General features: G+C 41.1%; 1 protein-coding gene across 4 annotated transcripts in view; it reads left to right on the forward strand.

Annotated features, from left to right (window-relative positions):
* The window catches only part of Nolo (ADAMTS-like no long nerve cord), a 347,161-nt gene that overhangs the window by 264,866 nt on the left and 55,058 nt on the right, over window positions 1-27,237 (forward strand). For all 4 annotated transcript variants that reach the window (XM_076802679.1, XM_076802682.1, XM_076802680.1 and 1 more), the window contains one exon: window positions 19,757-20,083. In XM_076802679.1, the coding sequence (XP_076658794.1) occupies window positions 19,757-20,083 (327 nt within the window). The remainder of the gene's footprint in view (window positions 1-19,756; window positions 20,084-27,237) is intronic.

Here is a 27,237-nt window from a genome sequence, read left to right on the forward strand (position 1 = left end):
ATTTCAGCCGGTAGAGACTGATCGAGTTATTCTTGCACCCTTTCTCTCTCCACCCTGCCTTTGTCCGCGTCTGCTGGCCCTAGAACTAGATTCTTTGGGCTGAAACTTTCTTTGAAAATAATTATTACAAATATTCACTGTTACTACTGCTTTCATCCACTCATCTTTTTTCGAGGGAATTGTATTTTAGGGTGTCGAAGCTTCAATCTTCAAGTCTACGGTAGAATCAGTAATAGAAAAATTTTTTTTGTAAGACACTGTTTAAGTTTTTAACTTATACTGTTTTTCTAAGACACTGAAAAATTGCTGTATCATTATCCAAAATATTTTTTACATTATTTAATTTGTTTGTATTTAATAAATTACTAAACATTTCAGTATTGTACGAGTAAATTGCACCATTTTCGTATGTATAGCATGAAAAAATATATATAGAAGGGAAATATTCTAGGTCGGAAGAAATTTTTCGTTTTGGAGTTGAAATGGCGCTATTTTCATTCTAAAACTAAATTTTTCTTCCGTCTTGCAATATTTTCATTTTATTCGTACGAAACTGATCCAATTTCCACATATAATATTTAAATGTTTAGTGATCTATTAAATACGAATTTTGTAATGTAACAAATACTTTGTAATATTTTTTGTAATTTTTTTTAAATAATGCCACAACAATTTCTAGTGGTGCTTCAGAGTCACCACTCGAGTGCAAAGGGTTAACATACTTCGTTATTCAGGTATATATTGCACGTAAAAATTGTACGAGATTTGAATAAATTAAATTTTGTTATTGCCACAGGTATGTGTCCAGTCGCGCTCAGTGTTTGGTTAATTGTTTAGAATGTCTGTTCATTTGAAAATATTAGCGGAAAATATCAAGAATCTATCAGCAGGACTGGGAAAACGAACGGGGAGGATGGAAGATCGCAGTGATTGGTTCCAAAATTCTCATGAATCACTTCTTTTCGAGCCCGGCTCACGGTCTCTGATTTATTAACGGGATTAAAGATACGTCGGTGCAACAAGTCCACCTCCAATTTTAGACTCCGGTGTAATTCATCGAAGTCAACCCAATTCGACCAGCTTAATGCTCTCCGTTAGCCATTCTCGCGAAATGATACATCACGTCCCAATCGTGTCGATTACACGCGTAACGATCGCGTAGTCGCTCGGGCTCGCACACCCCTCTAACGCTGCGGTTGCATAAAATACACTTGCAAGAGAATTTCCAGATAATTTCCACCTTCCAGCACCACACACTCGTGACGAGTTCTCTTGTCAGTTCGTTCCAGCCTTCCAGGGAAGAAAGTTCTTCCAGTCTCAAGAAAATTAGAAAATTAAAAAATTTTGAAATTTCTGTTTCTCTGGGAAATAATTTTCTTTCTTTTTCTATCCATCGTTCGCCGATGCATGTACTTCATACGTTTATTTGTAAAGCTATTGAACTCCCATTCAATTTTCCTTGTGCCAATTTTTTGGATACTTACTCACGCACAGCAGTACGTTAATAATTAAAATAAATAATTCTGCAATGCACGAATGTACATACCATTAATTTATTGTAGGGGTAGCTTGACTTTGACATGTTTTCGAAATCGTGCTCGCAATATAAACCGGCTTAATCCACTGAAAAAAAAACAGAAATTTCCGAGTTGTGAAGTGTCAAAGGAACGATTAAACACCTGTTAATTGTGCGAGCTGACGTCACCGACACGCAGGTGTATTCTCCACGGGAACCAGGTCGCAGGGACGAATTCAGTTCGGTATCAAAGCAAACCGTATTCCTGCTAAAACCGAGCCCCAAAGACTGATCGATAGCGATACGCTCTCCGGGTCGAAAGTTCGAAAAAAGTTAGGCTGGCCGCAAAATCACGTGCGCCGCCGATGGAATTTTCATTAATTAAAACGAACGGACGCGGGCCGGGTGCATCGATCCAAGGAATGTTATTTATGCAGCCGCGGCCTATAAACATACTATTAAAGCATCCGCACGGGCGCACGTGAAAGGTCAGTTGACGTCAATACCTGACGAGGAACGGGATCGAAAATCAGGTCAGTTTCCATGAAACCAAGGGCACGCGGTTACCAGTCAATAACAAAGTTGCATTTCCCCCCCGTAATGCGTGTACCTTTGAATCAGTGTACCCGTGCTTTAATTAGAGGTCGGCTCGATCGGCCCGCGTGGCCGCCATTAAACGACATGCAACCCTTATCCGGACGCTCCACACGCGAACCGGAAGCTTCCGTGCCCGCATACCAAATGAAAAATCTGATAGCGAGTATGTTGTAGCCGATCATGTTAGATCGATGTGCGTACGCTCGAAATTTTCAACGAACCTTTCAGCGACTGGATTTTTACTAAATACGCAACGACTCCGAACATTATCAGCGATTTTTAAACATTGGCGATGTTTAAACTGGTACAATTTCGTCGATAAAAATCGTACAACAATGTACCCACGTTCATTCTAAAGCTAGAAGCCTCCACTTTCGCGCTCCATTGTCCATTTTCGCTTGGAGAATTTTTGCATAGTATACCTGATGGAAAACTGCAGACATGTCCGTTCTAGAAAATTTAACATTTCTAAAACAAATTGAAAAATCTTTGAAAGCATTGAAAAAATCTTTTCGTCGCGAGATCCATAATAAATTTAAAGATTGAAGCTACCGGCTTACAACGGCACCTTGGAAACTAATATTTTTGATTTTATTCAAATTTGAACGAAAGGTGGACGGCTAAGTTTACAGTAAACTATCAGGCATTTGTACGACCTAACTTGTTCATCATTTCCTTTTTGTGGAACCGCTAAAAAAAATCGCATATCAAGTTTCAAGGACTCGTTGCAAAGAGGAAGTTTCAATCTTCAAATCCACGGTGGAATTATTTCGAAAGAGAATTTTTCCGCGTTTTTGGGGGACCATTTCGTACATCACTGAATATCGCGGAATAAATTCGTACAAATAAATCGCTTTTCTTTCGATGGTTATCAATTTTATATTTTTAATCTGAACGCAACAAATGAGGACTCCGGGATGGATTATTTTAGGAGATACTGTTAGAGAGTCCGAAAGAGATTGGAAAGGATTGAATATCAGCGAAAATAAAGTCGGTATCGTCGTTCCGGGTGATGGCAGTCTGCGGCGTCCATTTGACTGCATTGACGATTCGTCCTGTGTAGTTCGGCGAGGTGAGCTAGCCTGGCAAAACTTTCGGCGAGTAATCCGTTACGAAAGTTATCGAGTGTAACGTGCACGGAATTTCCGTAAATACGGATAATCGAGAAACGTGCCGGCTTCCTCCGTTTCCTTTTCTTCGCCGCGCCGGGATACTGTCACTCCTCTCTATCTATGGATTCCATCGACCGACAGTCGGGATTTCGCAATAAAATCTGCGCCGGTTGAACAACTTTCCGAACTTCAACATTCACCATTCTAATCCATCACGCTTTTTACGTCCGTTCGCGAAAACGAGCTCACCGAATGTTCAAAACACTGTACCAGCCGATGATAGAACAAGAAAATTATTATTGATAATAATTACACCGTGGATCTTCACGCAAAGTAAAAATTGCCTGCAGCGATTACAAGAAATAGAAACCTAGTAGAATGTAATTTCTTCACTTCAAATTTTAATAGATGAGAAATAGTATATTGACATTTGAAATTTTTGAGATTTTCCTACAATTTCGAATCTTATCTACTCAATTTTGTTATGAATGCATAGAGATCCGCAGTCTAACAATAATAATGTGCAAAAGTAAAAGCTAACGAAATTTAATATCTTCATGTCAAAGTCACTGAAAAATAGCGGACGTTCAAACAATTATAACTTCAGACCAAACAACAGTACAACAATCTACCAAGGCCCATTTGAAAGCGTGAAATCTCAGCTTTCGCCACCCTCGATTCTTCTTTTCCAAAAATATTTTTACATCGTGTAGCAGATGGAGAAGTGAAGGTACCTTTTCTTTTCGAGGCATTGTACAAAATCAAACCTCTCCGAGGACACGTAGAGAATATCGTCACGACAAACATCGATACTTTTGCGAGAAATGGGGGCAAGCATTATACCACTTACATTGTTATTCTTTGGGCGAACCTCTCGAGAAACCGACCGTCGAAAGTATCGCGTGCCCCGGCGAAATTATGATTAAAAGAAATCGCGGGGTCCCGGGCCGTGTTCCGTGTTCCCCAGCTTTCAGGAACTCGTTTGAAGGTATCCGTTTCCGGGACGGTTGGGGTTCACAAGGGTGGGTACCTCAATGGCGACGTAAATTACCCGAGTGGCGTCGCTTCAAAGCGCGGAAACGCGAGAATCACGGGTAGCAACGTGTATGGGGCGAGCGGAGCACGAAGGTTCTGGGTAGAAGGAGCTGGAAGAGAAGCGGAAGAATCTGTTTCACCTTCGACCATGATGTCAAAGTCGGTGTCCGAGCGAAACAGCTTGTGAATAGCCGTTCATTCAACCTCCCGGAAAATAAAGGGGAAATGGTCTCTCTGGGGCAAGCTTGCTCGCAAGATAGCACGTGCGGGCAGCCATTGCTGTTTGGTTTGCCGATGGCTACTCTATACTTTACTCTGAACCATATCAAAATACTGGGGAGTACCAAGTACAATGATTTCTCTATATATGTCGCCGAGGCCTGGATGATAAACGTCGCGGTATACCCCGCGAGGGGCCCCGAGGCTCGAGAGTATGTCTCCTGGACGATACATGTCGCTGGCAAGACCCGTATTGTTGACATGTATCGAGTATGTTCGATAAAGAGTCCCAGAAATTTGTAACCGTGTCACCTACAGTTTCTACAGTATTTTTGACGCATACTAACAACTGCAGTTCATCGCTTGGGGGATATCAACAATGGATCGAAAAAATATTTAAACACTTGTACCTGAGAAAATTTACACAGAATTTTAGAAAGCTCCTGGTACGATACTTCGTTGTCTGTTTGAACACCGCTTAAGGGTTAAAAATCCTTCTCGGCAAAGGGTGAAAAATCCTTCTCGGCAAAGGGTGAAAAATCGCACAAAGCGAGGTTCGCGTCAGAAACGCTTATCGGGGCACCGCACAGTGTGACGAATGGCCTTTTTAGCTGGACAAAACTCTAAATCGCCTATTTTTCTATATTTATCAATTAATATGTTTACAGTTGTATAAAATATGAATAATTATTAATTTTTTACAACATGTAGTTGGTTTTTGTTAATTAAACAATATATTTTAAGTGATTTATAATTAAATAAAAAATACAACAAAGTTAGTAATGGATCTATGTAACACAGAATGATTTAACAAGTAGTAGATATTATCAAAGAAGACGTCATTTTTAATTAGGGACAAAAACAATGTAATTTTGGAAAAATTATAGTACATGTTACTTTTTGGAGATTCAGATATATTCTGACGGGAAAGAATTATTCTTTGGTTTAGTATAAGATTTCACTTTATAAATAACAACTCTGTTTCATATTATTTCTTACTATTTCAATAAAAATATAATAACATGAAAATATAAATAAAACAAAAGACGTAACACAGATCAAAATTAAAGTCTTAAATAGAAACGTTCGGTTGCTATAACAACAACAATAAAAATAACGAACCTGAAAGATATAAGAAAAACGCAAGGGAGATGTACACTGCACGCTGATCGCTCTGAGACTGAAGAAACGAATTTTCATAGGAAGAAAGTTTAGAGGAAAACTCGGGGATCTTATCATTGTTTGTTCCTTCAATATACAATGAATGAGACCAATCCATAGGTTTCAACGAGTAGACTAAACAAACCGCTAAGTGGCAACGGCAATCGGCATCGGCTGCGTTCGAAACGCCCGGCCCGAGCTATGATTGTCCCGAGCGTGTACGTACAACGACGTAACTTCATTGTAAAAATTAGTATAGTTGCGCAACGTTGCGCAAGCCAATTTTGGTACTAAAATAAAGTAGAGAATCTCTACTTTATTTATATGTAAAAATCATCGCGTGGGGCGACGTGGGGCATATACTAATTCATTAACGAAGAGTAGTAACATGGGCGTTTCTGTGGAAAAATAAGTACCGTCTTTGACACTTAATTTACAAAAATAGAGGAATGTTATCGATAATTTGGAATTACCAAAGTGAAAATACATGTTTTGAGATGTTATATCCATCATATATAGGAAATTTAAACACTCCTTAGTACATTTTAACATATTTCTAGCGCGTATGGAAATGTGCCCATTCATTTATAGGTTAGGTGTTCGTTTTTTAGGTGAAGTTTACACGCTCTGTAAACATACAACAAAAGAATTTTCAGTTTTAATATTCAAGGGTTTCAATACATGGTTATTTTAGATTATATTAGCACAGTTAGTTTTTGTTGATTTGAAAGTTACTTTCGTCCAGCTAAAAAGGCCATTCGCCACACTGTGCGCCGGGGGCATTTTTGCGAACGATTCTGTTCGCGATAAGGCCGATCAGTGTTTCATTAATCATCCTCGAAGCGAGAGAAGATCCGACGCGAGACAAGTTGGCTGAGGCGAGGCGGAACAGCAAACGTTATTACCGAGGATTTTATCGGTCCCCGAACCTAATCAACGGCGATAATCGAAACATCGTTCGCGAGATGGGGTAAGAGGCCCCGCTCCGAAGAACACGGAGGGCGGAATCGGGTCAGGATGGCGGGGGTGAGAGAGAGAGAGAGACGCCATTGCAACGCAGCTCTGGGAAAACCGGGTTGAATCTGTTTGCGCTGAGGGTGGCGGTCTATGCCGGTGGGAATTGGCGGATCAAGTCGTATCTAGGCCTTGCAGGATTAAAATCGCGGAGACCTCTGACCGCCAGGAAGAACGGCCAACCGGTGTTACCATCGACGATTCTTGTTATCCCAGGTATCTGTCCTAGGAATTAGCGAGACCGTTTCGCAGTGCAAACTCGGCGACCCTGCCAGCGGATGCATCGTACTCCTATTTTCTGTTTGGAGAGTGCGAGCGGTTACGGTCCGATCCCGAGTTTGCAAAACACGGTCGGATATGGTAGTTCAACCGCATTTCATATTTACCGGCACCGGACATTTTATATTGACTGGACATTCCTGCAAAATAAAAATTGTCTACGTTACTCGTGACACATAAACAGAGCAGAGAGTTGTTCCAAATCATCTTAACGAGCTGATGATAATGTGTCGGTATTTTTTAATTATTCTTGGGTTTTTACTCCATGGTGCATCCTCTCAGAAATGCATAAAATCTGCAGTCTAGTGACGACAAAGAAGATTTTTAAAACCGAATTTTATCTGATTTCTGGTAACCCCGTTTCTGTAACCCCCTGCGATTTTCTTCGCGGCTACAATAATTAAAATTCCAATAATGTTCTTCTAATAATTTACGAAAAGAAACTGTAACGGATCCGAAAAGTATTCGAACGAAGAAGAAGATGAAATGCGAACAAATTCTCAGCCCGCAACTCGAAATTTCTATGGGTTTGACCGGTCCATTCGCCGTGGTTCGTCTCTACGTCGCGAAATTCTCACGAGAGAGAGAGAGAGAGAGAGAGAGAGAGAGAGAGAGAGAAAGTCACAGGACAAGATTGAAAAAGTTCTGGGGCTCGCAGCTGTTTGACTTATTCCGTAAAAACAGCGAGCCAGGGTCGTTACAAGAGCGAAATGCTGTTAATAAAGTTGCGGGCCGCGCCGGGCCGAGGCGGAAACATGTTCTCCTCCGTTCTCCAATATTTTCCGCGACTGTAACTGCCACCTATCGACCCATTCCGCTGAAAAGGTTGCCGGGCATTATGGCAGTCGAGACACGAGGTGAAGGAACAAGCCTCCCACTCGAAAGCAAGAGGGAGAAAAAAATAGCCCCGCGTGGAGAAACGTACGAGGGATATACCGAACGGAGGAACGAGGGCGAGTTTATGCAATTACGTAGAGAACGCAATTCCGTTATCGTCGATCTCGATCCCGATCCCGATCCCGATCCCGATCCCGGTCGACCGACCTTTCACGTTTCGGTTGTTACGTATCGAAAAAGTTTTCCCGGTGTCGCTGCAATATCCGAAAACGACGCTTATTGCCGAGGATTCAAGATCGGCACGTGCAAACTCACCCCTCGCTATTAAACGCCCGGGGAAGAATGAACGCGAGCGAAACTGATTCCACAAACAACAAGCGACAAAATGAAACGGCGAATTTCTCTATTGAGTCCGGATTATTTGAATTCGGAATTCCTTACGGACTGCTCCCTCGACGCCCACAATGCTGCGCGAAAGCTGTCGCAACGTTGAAAGCTGAAATATTTTCGAAATTATCGGGTCGGTCTAAGGGCAACGCAATTTTCTTGCAGATTTTTAGAGGCATACACGCTACCGGGAAAAATTTTGTGAGAGAAATGTTTCAAATACTATTTTAACCCTTAGCACTCGAACGGCGACTGTAAGGCGCCACTAAAAATTGCTGTATCGTGATTCAAAATATTTTTTACATTATTAAATTTGCTTGTGTTTAATAAATTACTAAACATTTCGGTATTGTACGAGTAAGTCGCACCATTTTCGTATGCATAATATGAAAAAAAAACATAGAAGGGAAATGTTCTAGGTCGGAAAAAATGTTTCGTTTTGGAGTTAAAATAGCTTCGAGTGCAAAGGGATAAATAGTCGTCATTTTACAGTTTCTAGACGAGACCTGTCAAAATGAGAGAAATTTTTAAATTTACAATTATTAAGAGTGCAAGCACTTGTGAAGAATTGTTCAACAGATTCTAGGTTCAATAGGTTCAATAGAATCTAGATACCTACAATTTTATTTTTACAACGCAATGTAAAATAGACACTTTTAGTGCTCCGTAAAGCTAGTGTCAAGAAAGTACTAATTCTAAGTACGATATGTAATTTTAGGAAATAATTTATTTTGACAATCTAGAAGGTGTAAGACAAGACATTTTAACCCCTTGTGTTATTTTCTTCAGAGCCACTACTATTACAACTTCTTCGTCCTTTGCGATAGTGTGGATTGTTGTATACACTTGCACCACCGATGCACGAGTGCAGTTTTCTTTTTCCCAATAGACAATATCGTGGAGAAAAATTTCAAGGGAGAAATTATTTGAAAAAGAAGAGATAGAATAGACAATATAAGAAGGGATGGTACATATAGAAGGTCCATTAATATTTCACGTTACAAAATAAATTAAATTTAATTTGTACTCTTAATTCCTAAAATGTCTGTTCGTTTTCTCTTCTTTGTGGCATTGTAACTACAAAATTGTAAAGCGAAATGGACTCATTCAAGAGTCTAAAGAGCTTAAATGAAAAAAAATTAGTGTAACCTGACTGTGTTGCATTCCGCGAAGATGTAAACGAGAGTTTGGCGCGGCAAGTTGTCTCACAAGAAAACCTAGGGTATATTTAAGCATTTCTAGTGGCGGTCGACTCTTTTCCAGTGGAATCGGAACGGTATCTTCTGAAGATGATGGAAACGTAGCTCGGTGGTGGTGAATTTTCCCCATTGGGCGACGGTATAAAGGAAAACACATGGCGGCGGCCCTCTTATTCGAAGGATAACACGCCGCTCTCCTTTTCTACGAAAACTTCCGAGCCGAAGGAAGAAGGGAGAGCAACCAAGGGCTTCTGGAAATGCTGCTCGCGAAAATAACGTTTTCGAAACGCGCGGCCGGGACAAGTGGCCCGAGCAATCCTGTTACGCTGCGGGATGATTCGGGGAATTTGTGAAAATACGTTCGCCTCGGAGGATCTCCGATTCATTTTCTGCTCTCGATCCCTCGAACCTTCGCCCCGAAACCACGAGGAACGGTGTCCGGGGTGATTTATTCTCTCGTCGGTGATCAATTAACGAGCTCCCGCGGAAACCAAAACAACGTAAACAGTTCGCGGAAATTATGGGAATTTGTGGAAACCGGACCCTGAAATTTTGTTTGACTCGCTGAACTGAAATAATAGCTGAATTAATAGCACTTCATTCTTACCTACAGAACTTCTGTCAATTATTTTTGCTGTTATTATCTCATAAAGTGGTCTGCCGAGCAGCGGTATCCTTCGTTGAAAAAGGGTGATATACCCTCTCTTTCTGACACTCACCCTCGGACTAATGCGAGTTCTAGGCCTGTGGCGGAGTCATCTCTGACCCGTGCCGATATTTCACTACAGTTTTCCTTCGATGCAAGGCGATGGCTTTCGTCGTATTTCGGATGAGGAAGAGGAAAAGGGGGATGGCGATTTTCGAAATAAAAAGCGTCGTCTTATATCGGAACAAAATTGTACACAGTGATTCATATGTCGCCAAGACCTGGACGATTACCGTCGCGGAATTATCCCCGCTAACGCGGAGTATACAGGGTGGTTGGTAACTGGTGGTACAAGCGGAAATGGGGTGATCCTACGCGAAAAAAGAAGTCGAAAATATAGAATAAAAATTTTTCGTTTGAGGCTTTGTTTTCGAGAACATTGAGTTTGAAAATGCAACCAATGCGCGTGTTATTCGATAGGAATTGTCTGCTGCGTCTGACCATGACCTACCAATTCTACTTCCTACGCATACTGAAGCACGCGAACCCGACGGATCTTTAAATTCGATTTTCTCGAAAACAAAGCCTCAAACGAAAAATTTTTATTCTATATTTTCGATTTCTTTTTTCGCGTAGAGTCACCCCCTTTCCGATTGTACCACCAGTTACCAACCACCCTGTATAAAGATATAGGAGAATAAAATATATAATAGTCGAATAGAAACAGTGTTTCGAAATCAATAACATGAAGACTTGTCACTCGGTGAACCAGGGTATTTAATCCCTTAACGCACAGTTAAAAAAAAAACCGGCCAAAAAAATCAATTTTTGATATGCTGCGCTTTTGTTCCATGGTGTTATAGCTTAAAATCCCATGTAAATGATAAATATCAATAAAACGGTTTTTTTTCTTTGCTTTCACATTGCTATTTTCAATTCTCGATTATATTCGAGTGTGAAAAATGATAGCAGCATAAAATACAACGCCGCTCGAAATATCTCGAGTGTTCACAGTTTGGCCTGTCTAGCGCGCTCGAATTAACTCGAGCGTACAAGTTAAGGGGTTAAAAATGATTAAAATGTTTCCAGCAAAGATGATAATGATGGCCACCCTCCTCTAATTCACAGTTCCCGACGGTGTTGATGCGATGGGTTAAAATGTCCGCCGGATGCCCGCTGGGGGTCCCCGGAAACGACAGACGTAGAAACGTTCCGGTGTCATGAGTAGTTGAGATTCCTTGTTAAGAAGCGTCTGAACTCCGGCACTGCGGCTTTCGCGGTTCCTAACCGGTTTCAGCGTTTCGCATAGTTTCGTCCCCTCTCCACTTCACCCGTGAACTGCCGCGCCTTCTCTCAAATCCAAACTCGCCGGATACGTCCGCCCCTGATACATCATGCTTCGAACAAACGTCACTTTCCAATAACCTCGGACAATTGAAACTTCGAAGCCTAGCGCTGCTCATAGTACCTGTGGACGCACCCTCGACCCCCAGATAATAAACGTAGGAAGCTGAAATTTTTGTCAGCTCCAAACTTTTCTTCGAAGTCGAAATCAAATTCTCAGAGTTTCTCTAAAATCGTCTAACTGGAGCAGCGACAATTTGGAAAAATTCATTTCCGAAGCTAGCGTTGGCGTTCGGCGATAATTCCGACGGCGGCGTTAATAGTGTGTCAACGCGCGGCGGTTGGATCCCATTGTCATAATTGTGATGTAATCCCGGGGGGATTAAGAATTTAAAGCGCGCTCGTGTCTCGGTCGCGATGAAACTGCAGGGGTGTGCCTGCGTAAACGCCGAGCGAAGTGAACGACCGGAAGGTGGCGACTGTCGCCCTCTTTTAGCCCGCGGAAACTACTTTCACTGACGCGGGCTAAATAACAACGCTCCGCGAGCGGAAATTCTTTGAAATAACAGATGAAAGATAGCGGGCGCAGCGGCCTCGAGTACGTTTAATCCACGGATATCCTCTGTACCCGCGTGTTATACCGAGAAAAAAAAACTTTTCTCTGTTAAAACGAGGTCCTTCTTCCCCCTTAGACAGTATTCTTCCCCGAGAACACTAATCTCCGAGTAAAATTATCTTTGGGACAATGGACCAACACAGTGTTCCTGAATTTGAAACAATTTTTATTTCCGTGAAATGTCAATTATTCTTTTGTGTCGTCGCTTCTGCGTGTTGAGGTAGCCATTACCCATTTTTCTTAGTTAATGAAATGCTTCCTGTCACGTCTCTTTAAGAATGAATCGCTAAGAGGAACTCGTCTCTCACTGGAATTATTAAATTGTGCTATACCTTGCTATTTCTGTAATTTAATGTTTCAGTTAGTTTCTTTTTTGAGACCACCAGATCTTTTTAACGCTGAAAAATGTACACAAACCGTGTCGTCGTGGAAAATATAATCTTTATCGGCGTTCTTCCTCGAGAAACTAATTTGAAGTTTTCATATTTTATTTATCCTGTAATTGCGCCGGAAAAGTTCATTTGTTTATTTTTATTTTTAGAATCTGGCTGTCAGAGTTCGCAGTGTCGCTCGATAGTCGATCCTCCAAAAATTACAGCGCTATTGAAATGTATATAGTCGTTGAAATCGATGCCAGCAACAACGAGAGTCGCGCAGGTACCATACTTTTCGAGTTTGCACGGGCAAGCGAGACAGTATTACCGACTTTTCGACGGTGCATCGAATTTTTTATCGGTTTCAGTAACAGGTGTCCCGTAAGTAGCGTTTTGCATTCCGGGCTGCGGGAAATGATAGATCGCCGGGTAATTCGACGCCAGTGTCCCATGGAAAAGGGTGTAGGTGGAACAACGGTGAAGCGGGGGTGGTTAGAGGGTGGACAGATGTAGAGGGTGGGTATGAAACCGGGCGGGATTTCCGCGGAAAAACGAACGGCCGGAAAAAATTGCGAAACCCGGTTCGCCAGCTACGCGAAGGTTATGTATTCTGCCGCGAATCAAAGGGAGAAAGGCTTTCTTTCCGCTGACGAAGTCAATTTTATCCGGGAATGGACGCTTTGATGGCTAGATAAGTTTTATTCAACCCAATAGGCAACCATAACCACCGTTAGACCCCCAATGCTCGAGATTAACGCGATTAGTGCTCGATTTATTCGACTGCGGCAAGAAGCCTGTCTGGAACTTTGACAATGGAATATTACACAGAGAAAAGTTAGCTATCGTTCTGACAAGTTAAGAATAATATTACAATGTTCTTCGATTCTTCTAACTAGTTATTCAAAATAAGCTCACAAAATCTATTAACACCTTTTAAAATGCTTTGCTATATTAAGTGGAAGCTACCACACATTTTCATCTATAAGATCCGCTCTTACACTTTCTATTGGAAGATTTGCTAAAGTAAATCCTTGGTTGTGAGTCACAAGAGCCGCTCATTAACCGTTTTTAACAGTCCCTACAATTTTTATCATTCGAAGGTATTGAGCATAATTATTAGAAAAATTGATTTTGAACGGGAAACTTTACTAATCAAGTGTTCTGATAGAAAAAATTCTCTTTCTCTAATTGTGTTTGTCGTTTGTAAATCATAACCCTTAACCCTTTGCGTTTAAATAACAAAATATCGATATATAATTCTCTCTTGCCCCAAAATCTGATACATTCAGTCTCCTCAGAAAAATATATTGAATATTAGAAATAATTCCATTCGGTGCAGACGTGGAAACTAAAATCGCAGACTTCGCGAAATAAATAGTACAGCACTGATCTTTGCAGCGATACTGAAGCTTGGAAAAATGATAGTAATTTCCACGTTTGATTTCTTATTCGGCGACAGGCGGTGGCATTAAACTCGAATTATTCAAGGCGCGTTAATTCCGCGTGGCCGACGCGACGGAAATCGAAACTGTGATGTTTTTAATTTATGCAACAGCGCCCCGCGCGCGAATTAGACGGTTCGTTGGCCGCGGATTGGCGCGAATTAAATAAAACCGTGCGCACAAACACGAGGGGCTGTATTCCGTCTGGGGAAAAGCGCGCGATCGTGCGGCGAATGGGAGAAAAAAAAGTCCGCCGCCTGGGGCAATCTCTCTCCATCCCTCGTTTCCGACGGAAACGTTATGAACCATCGATTTCATAAACATGTTCCCCTCTGCCGCGTACGCGTCACATCTACGCCGCGAACAACGCGAAAAACACACCTCGATATTCATAATCTGCACACCTCGCCGATCGAACGCTTCCACGTCCATTTTGAAAAATTGATCCGCTGTGCTAGACAGAGGCCCAAATGCTGTCCACTCGTTAGCTCCGAGTGAAAACAATTTAACACACTGTCCACCGACTCTCACAATAACTCGTCTAATTAAGTACGATTCGATCGCCCCTCTTCTGAACATATTTTCTACTAATTTCCCAGCTCTGAATTCGTCTCTCGATTTAGCGCAGTTGGCTGATAAATTCGCTTTACCTTCGAATAAGATTAATTTTTCTGCTTAAAACTATTTTGAAACAATTTCTCAGCGGATATGTATTTCTGGAGAACGGAGAAAATCGACGACGATTTATTCGACAGAATGAAAAATATTTCATGATCTGCTGTAGATTAAAATAGGAAAAAGTAGAAACGGACTACGCCGGGTAACACAATTCATAGCAGGAAGTTAAAGCGGCAGACGTTCAATAAGAACGAGAAAATCTGGATTAAAAGTTCCGTAAAATTAAACGTAGACGGTAGATTGCATCTCGCATCAAAGTCTGCATTTCAGTTGCCGTGTGCAAGTACATTTACAGTGGAGAAAGGAGCACACAGTAGATTACGCAAATATGCATGAATTGCATCGTGAAGCAATTGCTGGAAACACGAGTCGATCGGAATTTAAGCTTTGTGTCATGTGCTCGAATGTGTTGAAAATAAAACAGTATTCCTAAGATGGCAAAAAAATGGATTTAAAAAATATTAAAAAATAATCTATACTCTCCAAATTCCAATGTTCAAGTTAAACTCAATATTCGAATTAACTTTATATTTACTCTGTGGCAGCTAAAGACCAATAAATAGGCCCATTAGGGTAAATTTATCCTAAAACAATTAAATAAGAGGACAATTCGTAAAAATAATAATTTCGTTTCGTTGAGCAAGTTCTACTAATTAGCAGCCGCGCTCTATGAATTCCCGAAACCGGTCTCCTCTAAAACGCAACGTTTTAGTCCGTCCGGCGTTAATTCACGGCTAATGCAGGAATAATAACAATACCGGGGAAAGTTTTAATGGAACCGTTGATCATCGTCTCATTCATAATCCCGTGTAAGACTTAACATTAATTCGCGTCTCGCGTTCCCGTTGCATAGCGCGCGAAGAAAGAAACGCAACCCGTTGTGTAATTGCAACGGGGGAACGACGTCGTTGTTGATCTAACTAAATTACAGTCGGCGCACCGTGTTAATTAATTACCATTGGCACCGTTGCTAATCAGCTTCGTTAGAGCACGGAAAGTGACGGGGAACTTTGATGTTCCCGTTGTTGAAAATCGGCCGGCTTTCGGCAGCGAGCATATTTTTACAGTACTTAATTTCACTAATTTCAGGCGAAAAGTTAAAAACTGGAAACAAAGAAAAATCAAATTCCTCCCTTATCTCTTCAGTCATTTTCATAGGATCGACTTTCTTAAATTCTTTCAATTTTTATAGTTTTTAAAATTTGGTTTTAAAAACCAAAGATTTCAGTTGTATTGTTATTATCTGAAACAAGAAGCAACACTTTGCAAAACTTCCTCACCGTGGGGGTTAAATTTGAAAAGTGGGGGATGAATTCGTACTAGAGGAACAACAATCGAACAAAGGAAGAATCGTGAGAACCGATGCTATTATTTAAAACAAGAAATATTATTTTATAAAGCTTCCTTTCCTCGAGGGTTAAATTTGAAAACTGGGGGATGAATTCGTGCTAGAAGAGCAACAATCGTTAAAGGAAGAATCGTGAGAACCGATGCTATTATATAAAACAAGAAATATTATTTTATAAAGCTTATTTTCCTCGAGGGTTCAATTTGAAAAGTGGGGGATGAATTCGTACTAGAAGAACAACAATCGAACAAAGGAAGAATCGTGAGAACCGATGCTATTATTTAAAACAAGAAATATTATTTTATAAAGCTTCTTTTCCTCGAGGGTTAAATTTGAAAACTGGGGGATGAATTCGTACTAGAAGAACAACAATCGTTAAAGGAAGAATCGTGAGAACCGATGCTATTATTTAAAACAAGAAATATTATTTTATAAAGCTTCTTTTCCTCGAGGGTGAAATTTGAAAACTGGGGGATGAATTCGCGTTAGAAGACCGCTAATGAAACAGAGAGAAGCAACAATCGACAGAACCGGATTTGTTTGTAATCCTCGCGTGTACGTAGAATGGAACAACAATAGTTCGTGCGAAACAGCTCGTCCCCGATTACTATTTACATCAATCGGAGAAGTTTTAACCTGGTCTATGGGGCGAAGTTCGGCGCGGCCGAGTAGCAGCATAGTTCTCCCCGACGAATCTGAAACTTCTCATCCTGTTAGGATCTATCGGTGGATAATTTGATTGAATCTTGAGAGAATTCGATAGTCCGTTAATGGGATTAAAACTGCAGATTTGTCCGATCCGTCTTCCAACTTCGAGCACGATATTCTCCGTCCTCCGATGAAATTGACTCGAAATCTGACATGGTCTCAACGAAATCCACCCTTTCTCCGTCGCCCCCCCCCCTCCCTGTCCCCCTCTAATATCCGAAAACTCCGGGGATTTATTATATTAGGTCGCTTAGGCGGAGGAGGGCTCTGCGGAATAAACTTAAAACTAATGGCCGGAAACTGGTCCTCTTAATACCGGAAATCATTGGCGGAATCCTCTTCTTCGATCGATGTAATACCCTAAGTAGCTGGAAGACAATTTTATGGAATATGGGGAGGGCGAGGGACTGGAGAAAGTCGAGAAATTTCAGGAGACGAGCGAATGGAATAAATAAACTTCCGAGTGAAAATCTCCGGAAAAATTGTATTAGTTTAAGATACGAAGCGTACGAAGATGTTTCACTGAATTGTTTAATGTCCCTCGAAACGATTAATGGACACCAAAAAGATGGAAATAGGTACATTACCGTTCTCACTGTTACGGTTTACATGTTCATTGAATCGCGTACCTTTGATAATAATAATTTTTATTTCCCACAGAAGTCCACCAGATAAATAAAAATTAATTAACGCTACGTTATACGGCAAGCATTAATCGACTGTAGTCTTCGAGATTAAATTCGCGAATTTGGCAAGGCTCGTTGCACGCTCAGCCAGCTGTTATTGCAAACTCGAATAATTACGATAAATTCACCGTTCAACTGTCTTCGAGTCCGGTGGTTCCTTTTAAACTGAAACGAGTGGAATAATTACGAGATCTGGGAACGAGACACTCGATTTTCCTCAGCTTTGGTCAATTTACGTTGCAGAACATGCACTCGATGGGGAAACGGGGTACATTCTGAATGCTAGGCAAAAACGTACAATCGATATGCCCTCGAGTCATGCCCGATCTGATTACGAAGCCGTTAATTACATCGATAATTAGCGGCCATCGATTCGGTTCAGTTTGTTGATTCGCCTGCGTCGGGATGCCGGTAATCAAATAGCTAAAGACGTAAACGAGAGACAAAATCGATTCGGTTAATGGCTGAATAAAATTCTCTCTCCACAATTATTAATATTGTAATATAGAATATCACCGGAGATTATTGATGCGATCACAGTTCCCGTATTGAACGCGGGTAAATAAACAATTTCTGAAGTGAAGTACCGAGGCCTGCGCAACCTCCTCGCTTGCTTACAGTGTGCAATACAAACAAATTGTGTAATAATGGTCTGCACGACTGTGTGTCGCGGAATTCACAAAAATCTAAATATAAAATGTTCTTCAATAATTGAACATGCAATTGCAATAGATTTAAAAATTTATCTATGAATTTATATCTTCAAAAATAGCAAACTACATACAGTGAATTCTCGATATATGTCAATCACGCGGATTTTGCCAACGACATGTATCGTCCAGGAGACATAAGTGCCCGAGTCGTGTTATACCCCGCGGTAGTGGGGATAACTCCGCGACGTTTATCGTCCAGGCCTTGGCGACATATATAGAAAAATCACTGTAATTTGTACAGCTTTACGTTACGAAACATTGCAACATCATTTCTGTCAAAAGTAGTATATCCAATTTAAAAGTAAACTTAGACACCTCCCCGAAAACTGAAGGTGTAATCTTAAAGATCGGCTTTGTGTCTTAAAATGATACATATTAAACTAGCATCGGCATTCTAAAATCGTACATTTCATGCGCAACAACCTAATAACACTAGTCGAGTCCAGCGAAAAGCTCGAAGTCAATTTGCCGAGCGTTGATCATTGTTGCGACGTCACAGGAAGTATAGCCGGCGTGCGGCATCGCCGTTGAACTTTCCCAGCGGTCGATTCTTCGTTTCGCATCCGGCTGATTAAATTCGAATAACGAAATTATCGAGCGGAGAATGATCAAGCGCCGCGGAAACGGAACGATGCTTTTGAAACGTAATGGAGCCGGCGCGCGAGTCGCGCAAGTAACGCCGCGGGAGCACGTATCGTTCCAATTAAATAATTCCCGGGGAAATTACAGGCAATCCGCAAATTACACGTGGAAACAAAGACCACCCATCCCGCTCTCTTGTGTTCAATACAACGGCTGCGAACGTGCCACGGTTGTTCCGTTCCACGAGGCTGGAAACCCGGGCGACATTAATAAACGCGATTGTGCGGCGCGGGGAAAGAGCGAGAGGGAAAGAGAGAGGGAGAGAGAGAGAGAGATAGAGAGGGAACGGACATCTTAAAATATCAATAACGATTCGACCTAATTGGCTAATGATCTGCCATGGCGAAATCTGCGCCTTTGCTTTCCACCCGTCCCTTGTGGAAATCCGTTTGCGTTTTCCGCGGCGAGGCGAGGCGAGGCATGCCTCGTTTAACAGCTTACGGATAACTAAAACGGAAATAATGGGCGAAACACTCGAGGCCGTTACGAGGCAACCCGTCGAACGATATAATCCTGACATTATTGCGACCGTGTTTCATTATCGTAATGGTAAATCGTCCCTGAATATATTCTGTCACGAATAACTGTAATATATTGTTTAACGCAAACGAAACGCTCCGAATCAAATGAACTGGAAAGGAGAATTAACCGTCGTCGTTTCCCCATTTACCTGCACTTCTCGTACCACCTGTTCATTATGGCAAACAACTCTTGATCGTTCGCCCCCACGACTGTGCAAATTTTTATTGGCGAGTTTCGAGAATAGCTCCTTCTTTGTATCAGCTACTATGCCAGTTTAATTTGCCGGATTCGTTCACCGGAAACAGACGTTTCTTTCTCGCTTGCGAATGTTTTATCAACCTCCTTCGCGAAATATTAAAACGATCTGGCGAACAAGTCCCAGACCTCGCGAATATTATATTCTGTGATGTTGAAGAACGGCGTGAACAAAATTAGTTTGACTAGTCCCATGGTTAAACTACTGAATTGTCAAAAATCGTCAGGAAAAGTGAAAAAAGGACTCACAACCGAGTGTTTGCGACGGGAAACAGGAAAAATTAATTGTTTTGCGGGGTCAAAAGTGTCTCTCGGCATGTTGACCCCTGCCTTCTTAGGGCCGCAAATCTCCCTAAATCCGCCTAATAGGCAGCCCACGTAGTCGAACGGACCGTTTCAAAAGATAATCCTCGCCTTTGATTGCAGCCCTGCGAGAAGCCGAGCGATATCCGCGCGGAGCAGTGTGCGGCGTACGACGATGTACCTTACAGCGGGCAACTGCTCAAATGGTATCCGCACTATGACCCGACGAGACCATGCGCTTTGATCTGTCGCGGCGAGCAGTCCTTGGAGAACACCGGGAGCCGGCTGAAACAGGAAACGTCCGCGGAGAAGACGCTTCCGCGTGACGCCACCGAGGCTTTGCAGCTCGACAGCGACGAGACTATCGTCGTTCAGCTCGCTGACAAAGTGGAGGACGGCACCAAGTGTTACACCGATGGCACCGACGTCTGCATCGCCGGCCAATGCATGGTGAGCACCCTTTTTCATTCGGCTCCGAAGGGATCAACCCTTCCGAGCTCTCTCTATACAGTACAATTACGCTGCGGATTTTATGCACTTATAATAAAAGTGGCCTGTTCAAATCTAAAACTGTAAAGGCATTAGAAGAATTGTATAACGTCATATTATTTTCGAGCTTCTGAGATTATTAACCCTTTGCACTGGAAGCCATTTTGACTCTAAAACGAAACATTTCTTCCGACCTTTCCCTTATATACAGGGTGAGTCACCAAACGTTAGCACCTCAAATATCTTTATTGTTTCTAAAGATACGTAAAATATGGTAAGGACAAAGTTGAATGGTACAATGGGGCTGACATGATGCAAAAAAAAATTTTGTTTTTATGTCATTTTTTTGGAGATATCAAGGTCGCCTTGACTTTTTTAAATGGAACCACCCTTTTTTAAACACCTACAATGATAGTCCCTTTCATTAGGAATTCAGTGACTATAATTAGTCCAAGGTCATTCAAGGTCAAGGACAGAAAAAACGGCGCCTTACAATCGCCATTCGAGTGCTAAGGGTTAAAAGAGGAAATACATTTTGCATAAAGATCCGCAAGTCTATTGACAGTACTCATAGGTGAGTGTATGTCAAATCTCATGCTTGTGAGTTAATACAGTTGTAGGGTGTTATAAAATGTACACAGAACACCCTCTTTTCACTTTTCACTCAACTCTGAAGGGACTAACCCTTTCGAGATTTATCTAGTGTAATCTTGTTCCTTTTTCTTTTTGATATCGATATTATAGAATTCGGTTGGGTGTATGTCAAATCTAAAATTTGTGTGTTAGTGCAGTTGTAGGGTTTTATAAAGTACAGAACTAGTTTAAAGTATAGATCTAGTTTAAATATTAACACTAGGTTTACGGGACTCGTCTCCAATATTTCTAATTTACGATTATCGAGATTGTGAAGATCCATCAACGTAGAATTACTCAACAAATTTATTTCTTTAGGTATATATCACTTAAAAAATTGCTAAAAACATTGGATAGGCACGTTCTTCTTATTTTTCCAAAGTAATGTAAAATACTCGCTTTCAGTGCTCCGTAAACCTAGTGTTGAAGGAGAAATACAGTCGGCATTATTTGTATGACAATCTGCAAGGTACATTGCCCTGGTAACAACCGTGCGTTGTTTGAAATTCATTGAATGCCTTGGCAACGCAGACCCTTTATAAACGCACGAGACTCGAAACATTTTTATCGTGCTCAAATATCGACCGATTCCCGAAACGACCGGACAGATGTGTTTCCAGTTAACGAACGCGACAAAAAGTCGACGTCATTTGTTTACGAAAGCTCAGTTATCTGAAAACGAACGGACGTCATTGTTTTCGTTTGTTTCCGCATGGCCGGCCGTTACAAAATTATATCGAGCGCGGCCGCGCACGCACGCACGGATATATGATTCGTTCGTTGTAAATTTAATCAAGCATAATAAGCGTGACCATCGGGGTTGTTCGTTATTGTTAATCAATCTGAAGATTACAGCGCGCTTCAATTAATATGAAACGAAATTTCATTTGGTCAAAGTAAATTGCGCCGAGTTTTAATGGAGAAACGAGCGGGATCGATGCGAATTTTCATTCGTCGCGTTGCGTCATCGGGAAATGTTTGCGATTCGCTTTTGTCCCTTGCAAAACGTACAGCGGGTCACGATAAAAGTGGGATTGTCAACCTGAAAATGTAGATTTTCAACGGCAGGAGTTGAAATCGTTTTTCGTTCAGTAATTATCATTCCTGCTCCTCATTTTAACAATTCCTGAAAACTTAAAAAATCGATTTGATTTTGTTCATTCCGTTAAAACTAGAAGCTGAAGTTGTGATGAAAATTTAGAACAATCACCGATTCTAAATTTGTCTTTCAAATCGTCGGAAAAATTGATTCAAAGGTAGTCCATTAAAAAATCGATTTTATTTGCCTATAAATAAATCACCACAAATAATTCGATAAATGACGAAGAAACCACTAGATCGAATGTCGCATTGATCTCTATATCCCACCGCGATCGCAGAGATCGACTTGGTAACGCGCTTTCGAAAATATTTGTTTTAACCAAATGGATCGGCGTGCGATATGTGTGCGATAACCGATGGAATAAATATTTTATCGAGCAACAGAATCCGTCGTGAAACATTTGCAAAATACGCTTCGATTCACTTTTCGTTTTTCAGTCTCGAGCCACAGTTGTCTTTGTTTCCTTTTCGCGCGGTGTCTCGATTAATTCAGCAGCATGCTCGATTAAATGCGAACCGGAAATCAGCCACCCCGGTTGTAAAACACAAGATTGGATGGGGCGAGGTTTGGCAGGCCGAAACTCGCGAACTTTCGCGCGAGCTGCAAAATATGGTGTATCGCGAGCGATACTGACGCGCCGCAAAAATTATGCTCTCCCCAGAGATGAACGTTCCAGGGGCTCGTCGGCGCCGGTTTCCTTCGGATCGAGTGAACTATGATTCACTTAACAAATTAGTTTCCCGGACGGATCGAATTTTTAACTCGCCAATCGCACGACCATTCACGGTCGGATGTTGGTTGTGCTCGGTTTGGCCATTGAATTTGCAAATCTGAATCACTGGTTCCATATTTTTGCTTTTACTGACACTACAACGCAGCCATAATCTTTATATCAATATTCAGACACTAGAGGGTAACCATTTTCAAAATTTATCTTCGGAATTTTATCTATGCTTTTGTTTGAAAATAGCAAAATTGATACGGATTTCTACTTTCTTTGATAATTGTACATTTTTCATTTAGACAGCTCAAAAAATACACCCGTGCATAAACAAAAGTCTTGTTAACCTTATTTTCGCTTAAAATTTATTATAAATATACTTTCTAATATTGTATCAATTACAAAATTAAAATTACTTTATAACCCCTGAGTCCAGTAATGGGCACGCAGGGTCCCCGTCCAATTTATACCAATAATTATTTAATGTGTAACTATTAACAATATAACTATTCGTGAATTCCGAACATAATTTAATAAAATCATCGCATTTTTGAAGTGCATTTTAAAGATCGGGCACCGACGTACCGTTTAACGTGTTAAAAGGACCCGAATAATTAATGTTTGACTTTATTAAAAATTATTCAGTAGTCGAATGGAATGTAACCCTCTATATAAATATGAAGAAAAAAATACAACAGTTTGGAATTAGTTCCCTCGAAGTAAATCGCCACGGAAATCCGCGTGCGCTCTAATTAGTGATGTAGGTCGTCCACTGATCGGACATATAAAGTGATCATTGCGCGCGGCGTGTCAGCCAATTCCAGAAACAACCGGGTCAATTACCGGACCAATTTCGGCGCGTTAATTCCGGAGACACAGCTGGATCGCGACAACGCGTCCGACCGGCCAACTGACTTATAAAAAATGCCGGAAACGAGAGAGGCCGGAAAAAATATTTTCATCGGGCTCTCTCTCTCTCTCTCTCTCTCTCTCTCTCTCTCTCTTTCGATTTCAGTTTCCGCACGAGTCCTCTCCTTGCAAGTTTCATCGCGCCGTTAATATGCGATTAACGCGCGAAACGGATGCGTGATTCGACTGTTTTTCTGGAACGAGACTGCGTGTTTGCTCTCCGCCATGTCCGCGGAATTTATGCCAAATGAACCCCGCGGACCGTTGCGAATAAAACGAAACTAGCGAAACTGGAAAAAATCTGTTTTTTAAAGGCTGCTTTCCAAACTTGATTCGAAACGTGCCAGATGTTTTATAACGAATAAAGCATGCATAGAAGCTCTAACAGCCGCATGCTTTCCCGTGATGCGTTTATGCATGGCGGTATTAGTAGAGGATCGGGAAATCGCAATAATAGCCATTATTGTTCTGACGAAACAATACCCCTGGAACCCCTTTCATTTTCCTTTCTATCGTTCGATGCTTTCGACCAGGTAAACAATCGTCTCATGGCTTTTTCATAGAGTCCATGTTTCAGCATTTTGAAGGTTTTTTTTTATTGTTCAACTTTAATTCGATTTAATATTCGCTTTGACGTTATATTCCATTTCATCAACTCACGTGTATGCGGACAATGATTGGTCATTTGGAAAAACGGCGATTATTAGCAACAGAAAAGAATACAAAATGAAAAACTTCAGTATCAAACATTTGAAATGGCGAATATTACTATATCGTTCAAATTAAAACATATCCAAAAAGATTGGCACACTTTGGACCTCGTTTTTACTATAACAAATTTCCCGACTTATAACCTTGTTCAGAAAAATTCGCAGAATATTACTATTAAACTGCAGATTTTATGCATTTATGGAAAAAATGAGTTGGCAAAACATGCAACAGTAGAAAAACAGGGATTTAAGAGTACCAATGTATTGTCATCAACTTATCAAAGTTATCAAACGAAGGAATAAATTGTATCTTGTAATTGGCGCGAACAATTTTTCTTTTGCACGAAGATCCACACTCTAATGATTATATAAATTAAAATCGTATATACCTGTCACAGTGCAAAATACGATCAAAGTTGTTCAACGAGTTGGTGGCGCACGGTCTTTTAATCAAGGTACATAAAAATACCATGAAAAACAGAAACACGCTGAAAAAGTTCGTTGCACACCGCCGAAAGCTTTACGTCGCATCTCCGAATTAATAAACTAATTAGTTTAAACGTATTTTATTTTGTATGTATTTCGATTTCCGGGGAAATTCGCCCGATTCCTCGGCGCTTTCCGATTACGTTGAGGAGGAATTTCAGGGGCGATCACAGCAGGCTAATTAATTAAAAGTGGGGGGGGGGGGAAGACCTTTAAATATGCGATCGTGCCCGAGCCGTCCGATTCAGTTGAGAATTAAGACGCAATCGCTGCATCTCTTGTCGAAACTTGGGCAGAAGAAACTTCCGGGGCCGGAAACTCGAGATTTGCTCAGGTGGGGAACACAGTATCCCGTTTTCTATCTCTCTCTCTCTCTTTCTCGCACTCTTCCGTCTGTCCACTCGTCCAAACTTATTTATAACTTTCGGTTCCCGCCGCGATTGTGCGCGACCGCGTTTTTCCTCGGCCAGAGAAAATGCGAGCTAACGAGGCGTCATCCGGTCGTCTTCCGCCAATATTTGCACTGGGTGCGTCGAGACGCTCGCACTTCTCGTCCATTAAGTTAATTCGATCTTACTCTGCGATAGTGTGTACCGCGAAACAGGCGGCTTCGAGATGCCGCATCGATTAGTCGCTCAGTCGCCACGATATTTCAACATTCGTCTACCGGAATTATGTTAAAACGTCATATTTGGCTCACGGGATTATTTATTCAGATTGAAATATTTATTCTTGAATTAATATATTATTATTTATTGTTAATCCCAACCTAAATCGGTTTGCAATCTCCAAATACTTGACCCACTTGATCCTTGCATTCCACAGACACATACAATTTATTCTACCTCTGCTCCTGTATTCTTCCCGCTTTTCCTTTACTTTCTTTAATTTATACTCTACTTTCCCCAGCCAGTCCACTATTTTCTCTTCTTTCCTCCAGCATAATACCCCCTCTATAGTACACTTCCCTTTTGCCAAACCATAACAATCCCCTAACAGATGCTGCAACAGACCTCTACCATTATTACATATCTCGCTTCTACGCTCCATATCCTCCAACCAGTATTTATCATACTTTAAACTAACACGTTCAGTGCATCAAATTTGGTTAGGATCTCCAGAATGCGAGAAGGATGAAAAAATAGTATCGTACATTTTCCAATTTTTATTTCATTGAGACCTGTCTACGATGCTGTACAAATTTTCTCAGATACTTCTGTCTGAAATTTTGTATAAATTTTCTCAGATCCCTTTGTCCCAAAATTCTGTATACATTTCCTCAGACACCAGTAAGCATAAAATTTAGGAATAATTAATCCAAATGTTGTAATCAAGTTAAGGAAGCGTACAAGTACAGTACAGTAGCGAAAGTTAACCCTTTGCACTCGGCGCTATTTTCATTCTAAAACTAAATTTTTCTTCCGTCTTAGAATATTTTCATTTTATTCATACGAAACTGATCCGATTTCCACATATAATATTTAAATGTTTAGTAATCTGTTAAATACAAATTTTGTAATGTAACAAATATTTTGTAAAATTTCTCGTAATTTCTTTGAAATAATACCACAATAATTTCTAGTGGTGCTTTAGAGTCACCACTCGAGTGAAAAGGGTTAACAAATAAAAATTTTATACGGGTCATGAGTGACCCCACAAACAAATAGAATTGAAAAATTTATTATTTCTATGTACTGGTCAGCTTATATTATTAATTTTAATCAAATATCACCGATTAATTAATCTGCTCTTAAGCGTGGTTGGTAGAGCACGTTACATTTTATGAAAGATAAATTGAAATATCTTCTCGTGGGGAGGGAATTCCCCAAGAAAACGCGTTCCCCCATTCACAAAAGGATTACATAATGGGAAAGATTGTATAATTCAGGTGTCCACTGATTACTTTGCCGGGGCGAGCAAACAAATATACCGGAAGACGCCAGAGCGATTCGCGTTACATTCGGCGAAACAAACGACGGGGAGGGCACCTCGCTAAGCGAAACAATTGGAGGAATTTCACGGAGGGGAAGACAAACTCTAACGAGTTGTGATGGCACAAAAGCGTCGCGCACTTATCGAGCGTGTCCAAAGCGAAAGGAGAGCTCGCCCGCGCCGCGCTTTAATAATGCAAAACCAGTTTGCGTTCACCGGAGCCCCGGTTAGTGCTTAATTACGTGGACTCGTCCTGCTGATTAGATATTGTCCTTCCAACTTCGTCGCCACTGTCGCCGCTATTAAATCTCGTTAATTATTTCTTGACAACCCTCGCGGACGCTGCCCCTCTATTTCGTCACCATATTTGTCCCGTTTCCATTCTCTGCCCCCCCTTCCTCCGAGGAACGTCTTACCCGAAACTCTTTGAATTTCGTCAACGTTAAGATAATTGAACAATTTTGTAATTATGTGTGCGATGAGGAAACTCGCCCCGGGGGAATTTGATCGATCTGAGATCGTTTGCGGAGCGATTAGGGCTAATGGATCCCTTTTTAATCATTGTTCATTCGAAAGACACCGTGTAAAAATATTACAAGACTTAACAGACTATTTCAGATTT

The sequence above is a fragment of the Halictus rubicundus genome, chromosome 17 (genome assembly GCF_050948215.1).
Source record: "Halictus rubicundus isolate RS-2024b chromosome 17, iyHalRubi1_principal, whole genome shotgun sequence".
In the NCBI taxonomy this organism is placed as follows: Eukaryota; Metazoa; Arthropoda; class Insecta; order Hymenoptera; family Halictidae; genus Halictus; species Halictus rubicundus.